Genomic DNA, 3,996 nt, shown 5'->3' on the forward strand with positions numbered 1-3,996 from the left:
GCACATTTCACTTCCATATTTTATTGTTTATTGTTTAGTATATTTTATTGCCTAAGTATATTTTCATTCTGTTATATTTTTAATTGCTTCACGAATATTTTTTTTATTGCATGTTGGTTTATTTTATTTTATTGTAGTTATCTTAATTTTATTCACTCTTTCTAGTCTTATCTTTCTTACCATCTAACATGGGGGTTGCAATGAAAATTTCATTTACATGTGCAATGACAATAAAGACTCTTGAATCTTGAATCTTGAATCTTGAATCTAAATACTATACTCCAAATACGATGGAATATAGATCAGTGAAATAATGAGCCTGCTTTTGTCGCTCATTCTAATGAGTTTGTCTAATGGCAGTAATCCAGGAACAAACCCGTTTCAGTATAAACACATTGAGGGATTTGGATGTCGCGCTTTTACTGCTACTGCAAATACTGTGAGACTTTATGTTCAATGAAACTGCGAACCAACTGTGACAGTGACAACACAGAAAATACAAGTCTTTATATTTATCTGTGATTCAGACTTTGACTCCATAGAAACATGACAGCTGTGATGAGGCTGGACGCATCCTGAGGACGCTTCTATGTTCCAGATGTTTTTACTGGATCAACCTGGAATCTGTGGGAACAGCAAAGACCCGGAAGGTCAATTACAGTTAGATGCTGAATGACCTCGGCGTCACACAGCGCGATTGAAATGATTCATGTTGTTACTGCGGCTTTTCTCGCGTGGTAAAATGCACATGTGCATTTAAATCAATGGGACAATAATATCTAAAACAATATGCAGGGGGGCCTATTTCTAAAGAAATCTAACTTGTTACTTTAGCAATGAACTGCACCATTGCCCAAAACCACTACTAAACATTACAGCTATTTAACATATTGCTGACAGGATTCAAACCTGTGCAGGGAGACCCCAATGGATTTCAACTTGTTTTAATATTTTTGTTTGCATGGATGAAACAAAAGAGATGCACGATAATTGAAAAGCTTTAGAGATGTTGATTGGTGTATTTTATATATTTGTTGTATTTGTATATTTATGTACATTGTAAATTAAGTTCTTGGGAGAAAAAAATCAAAATGAATGTTTCAATGAGAAGGAAAGACTCTGACACAGAGAGATTTTTTTCAGGGAAACTGCACCAGAAAAGATGCAGGCAGACTTTATTTTGTGAAACAAGTCTTAAAGGCTGACTCTGAGACTGAAGGAGTTAACACAGATCTTTTTCAATCCAAATTTGATTTAATGAGACTTTATCTGGTTTAGCTTTGAATCCTTATAGCAGGTCTTAATAAACTAATAGCAGATCAGTTTATCAGAGTCACTGTTGTCCACATACACAGTGTCTGTGATGGAGTACTGCAGGCTTTTCCAGCTGAGAACATTTCCGGGAGAGAAAGCATTGCCCTCCATGTATGACCTGATTTCACAAGGAGCAATGACACTGTTCCAGAGGTGGACATCCGTGATGTCCCCTACGAAGGACTGATTCTGGTCAAAGCCTCCACCATAACTGTCTTGATCTTGACCCAGAATTATACTGGGAGTACCAGTAAGAGTGGCTTTGGGCTGGAGAATATTTCGAGTGCTCCGCTTTCCGTTGACCCACAGCACTGTCAAGCCATTGGAGGAATCCCACGACCAGCAAATGGAGTTCCATTCGTCTGTCTCATCGGGCAGCCCGTTGATATCGAGAGCCGCCCCATTGACGTGCAGCCTGTACACACCTACAGAGACCTTGTAGAGCAGAAAGGCGTTGTACTCAGATGGGACTGCTAGGGAGAACAGAGTCTGGGCTCTGGTCAGTGAAGAGTAAAACCTCATGCATACAGTCAAAGCTGTAATGGGCTGGTCAACACTCGGAATGAGCTTAACGTATGAAGTTGCCTTGCCCAGTGGAAAGCTGAAAAGCTTCTCTGAAAGATCTGCAAAGGAACAGCAGGAGATAACAATCAAGCATTGTGATGGATATGATTTTTGATGATGTTTACACAGTGGGAACACATGATGATGCACAGTGCAGAAGTTCAGAATACACAACAGTATTACTGTTTGAACTGTTTTTAGTGTCAAGGCCCAAATAATGATAAGGTATAAAAACAACAGGATTTATTAAACACACATATCACACAGACTTAACTGAAAAGGAATGCATGGCCTACTTAGTAGCCAGGTAGGTTTTGAGTGTACTCATTCAAACACAAGACATAAAAAACATGACATTATGCCACTGGTGGAGGAAGTCCTCAGATCATTTGATCTTGTTTTGAACTATTTGTCACTCATGAAGCACTTTGTGACCTTGCTCTGTGAATAGTGCAATACAAAATAAAATGTACTTGCTTATTTACATTTACTTAAGTCAAAGTATTAATACCACACTGTGAAAATACACAAGTAAAAGTCTTGTATTCAAAGCATTACTTAAGTAAAAGTACATTCAGTATGTAGGTATTATCAGCACAATTTACCTCAAGAATCCAAAATAAGTAGCCCTTATAGAGTAAAATGATCTGTCAGTGTTTTACTATTAAATCTGACATTTTTGGACCACGCAATATTGGCCACGCCAATATAAGCCTGTTTTGTACAATTGCAGTTCTGCTATCGGGAGTCTCACCTTGTTGTGCAGCATAAGTAGTGCTGAGCAAAGCCAGTAAAAACAGTCGCTGTTCCATCTTCTTCAAATGGTACACTTGTCTGTTGCTGTCTTATTAACCCTGATATTTATTAATGTTGTAAGAGGTGGAACCAGTTCTGACCAATTGCAAAAAAGCTTATTCTCCATGACTCACCTATTGATTCACAAAGACTAAAGTTGCCCAATTGTGTACATGTCTGTATTTGTGTGTATTTGTGTGGTGGTGCAGGGGGTGGGGGTCACTTTGCCACACCTAGCGCATTTTTTTTTTTCAGATGGGTTATGTTAACAGTTATGTTAAAAGGGGGATAAGGTAGTCAGCAGCCAGTTACAATATATCATGTTGTCATTGTTGGTCACCAGACTGTCAACATACAGTCAGTATGGAAGTGGGTTATTTTATTGTTCTCATTGCCTTTGTAGGTTTGGTTGGTTGGATTTAGGCATGAAGGGTGATGATTGGTTAGGGTTTAGGGTAAGAATATCAGGCTAAGCCAATCAGAGGCAGAGAGGAGCCATTGTTACGCTCACTGACAGTGGCTCCAGTGCCCACAACTATGCATAACTGCATGATGAAAGAGTGATTTTACCTAAAAATTCACATTGTACAGCTCATTCTGACGTAGCGAAAACACAATTTTTATTTTCAGTTGATTACACACAGTGGAAACATGCATATTTCTGCCACTAGATCCCCCTAAATCCTACACACCAGTCCTTTGAGTGCAGTGCTGCTAGTAAATATAATTCACTACATTTACCCAGTTAACAATGGCATTAACATGAATTAAGATTTGAATTTGGATGGCTGGTTTGTCAGTTCCCATTGCACAGTGTATGTTGATTTCACTTTGTGTTTCTGCTGTTACGTAAGAGGTGAGATGCATGTGTGTTTTGTGGTTAATGAGTAAAACATGTCTGCATATTGAGCCGTTGTGGAATTTTAGACCACATTAAGAGTGGGGGCTTTGGGTAAAAAAGTAGATTTGAGCTAAATAACTGTGAACAGAAAAACAGAACAGCCTGGACCTAGTTTTTACTCTGCTGTATACATTGTCTGTCCAGTCGCCTGCATTTGTCCCTGAACCACGTGTCCAGGATGTGGCAGTTCATTCAATGATCATCACTTTGCGTTTTTCACACATGAAAAACCTGACCACTTCAGTGATATTCCCATCATATGACAAACTGATCACATGGCAATCAGTGTCTTCTCACAGAAAACTGTTTTGCAGGAAAGGCATGCTCTGATTGGCTGTGAGAGAAAATCTGCGAGGCAGCAGTTCTCTCTCTAATTGGACAGAAGCCCTTCGAGAAACCATCGCTTCCTGGTTGTCTGCAAA

At 39.1% G+C, this 3,996-nt stretch overlaps 1 protein-coding gene across 1 annotated transcript; it reads right to left on the reverse strand.

The window, feature by feature from the left end:
- Window positions 1-1,308: 1,308 nt before the first annotated feature.
- Window positions 1,309-2,690, reverse strand: LOC121625212 (serum amyloid P-component-like). The gene is made up of 2 exons (XM_041963292.1): window positions 2,633-2,690; window positions 1,309-1,937 (listed from the first exon to the last, which is right to left on the reverse strand). Exons 1-2 carry the CDS (start codon window positions 2,688-2,690, stop codon window positions 1,309-1,311), a joined length of 687 nt encoding a protein of 228 aa, XP_041819226.1.
- Window positions 2,691-3,996: the final 1,306 nt, after the last annotated feature.

Source organism: Chelmon rostratus, chromosome 21 (assembly GCF_017976325.1).
Source record: "Chelmon rostratus isolate fCheRos1 chromosome 21, fCheRos1.pri, whole genome shotgun sequence".
Taxonomy (NCBI): Eukaryota; Metazoa; Chordata; class Actinopteri; order Chaetodontiformes; family Chaetodontidae; genus Chelmon; species Chelmon rostratus.

Excerpts from the sequence above, each read along its gene's own strand:
- LOC121625212 (XM_041963292.1), bottom strand. The coding sequence starts at position 2,690 with ATGGAACAGCGACTGTTTTTACTGGCTTTGCTCAGCACTACTTATGCT. Across the intron at positions 1,938-2,632 it reads TACTTATGCTGCACAACAAG|ATCTTTCAGAGAAGCTTTTC; the intron begins GTGAGACTCCCG and ends GTTCCTTTGCAG.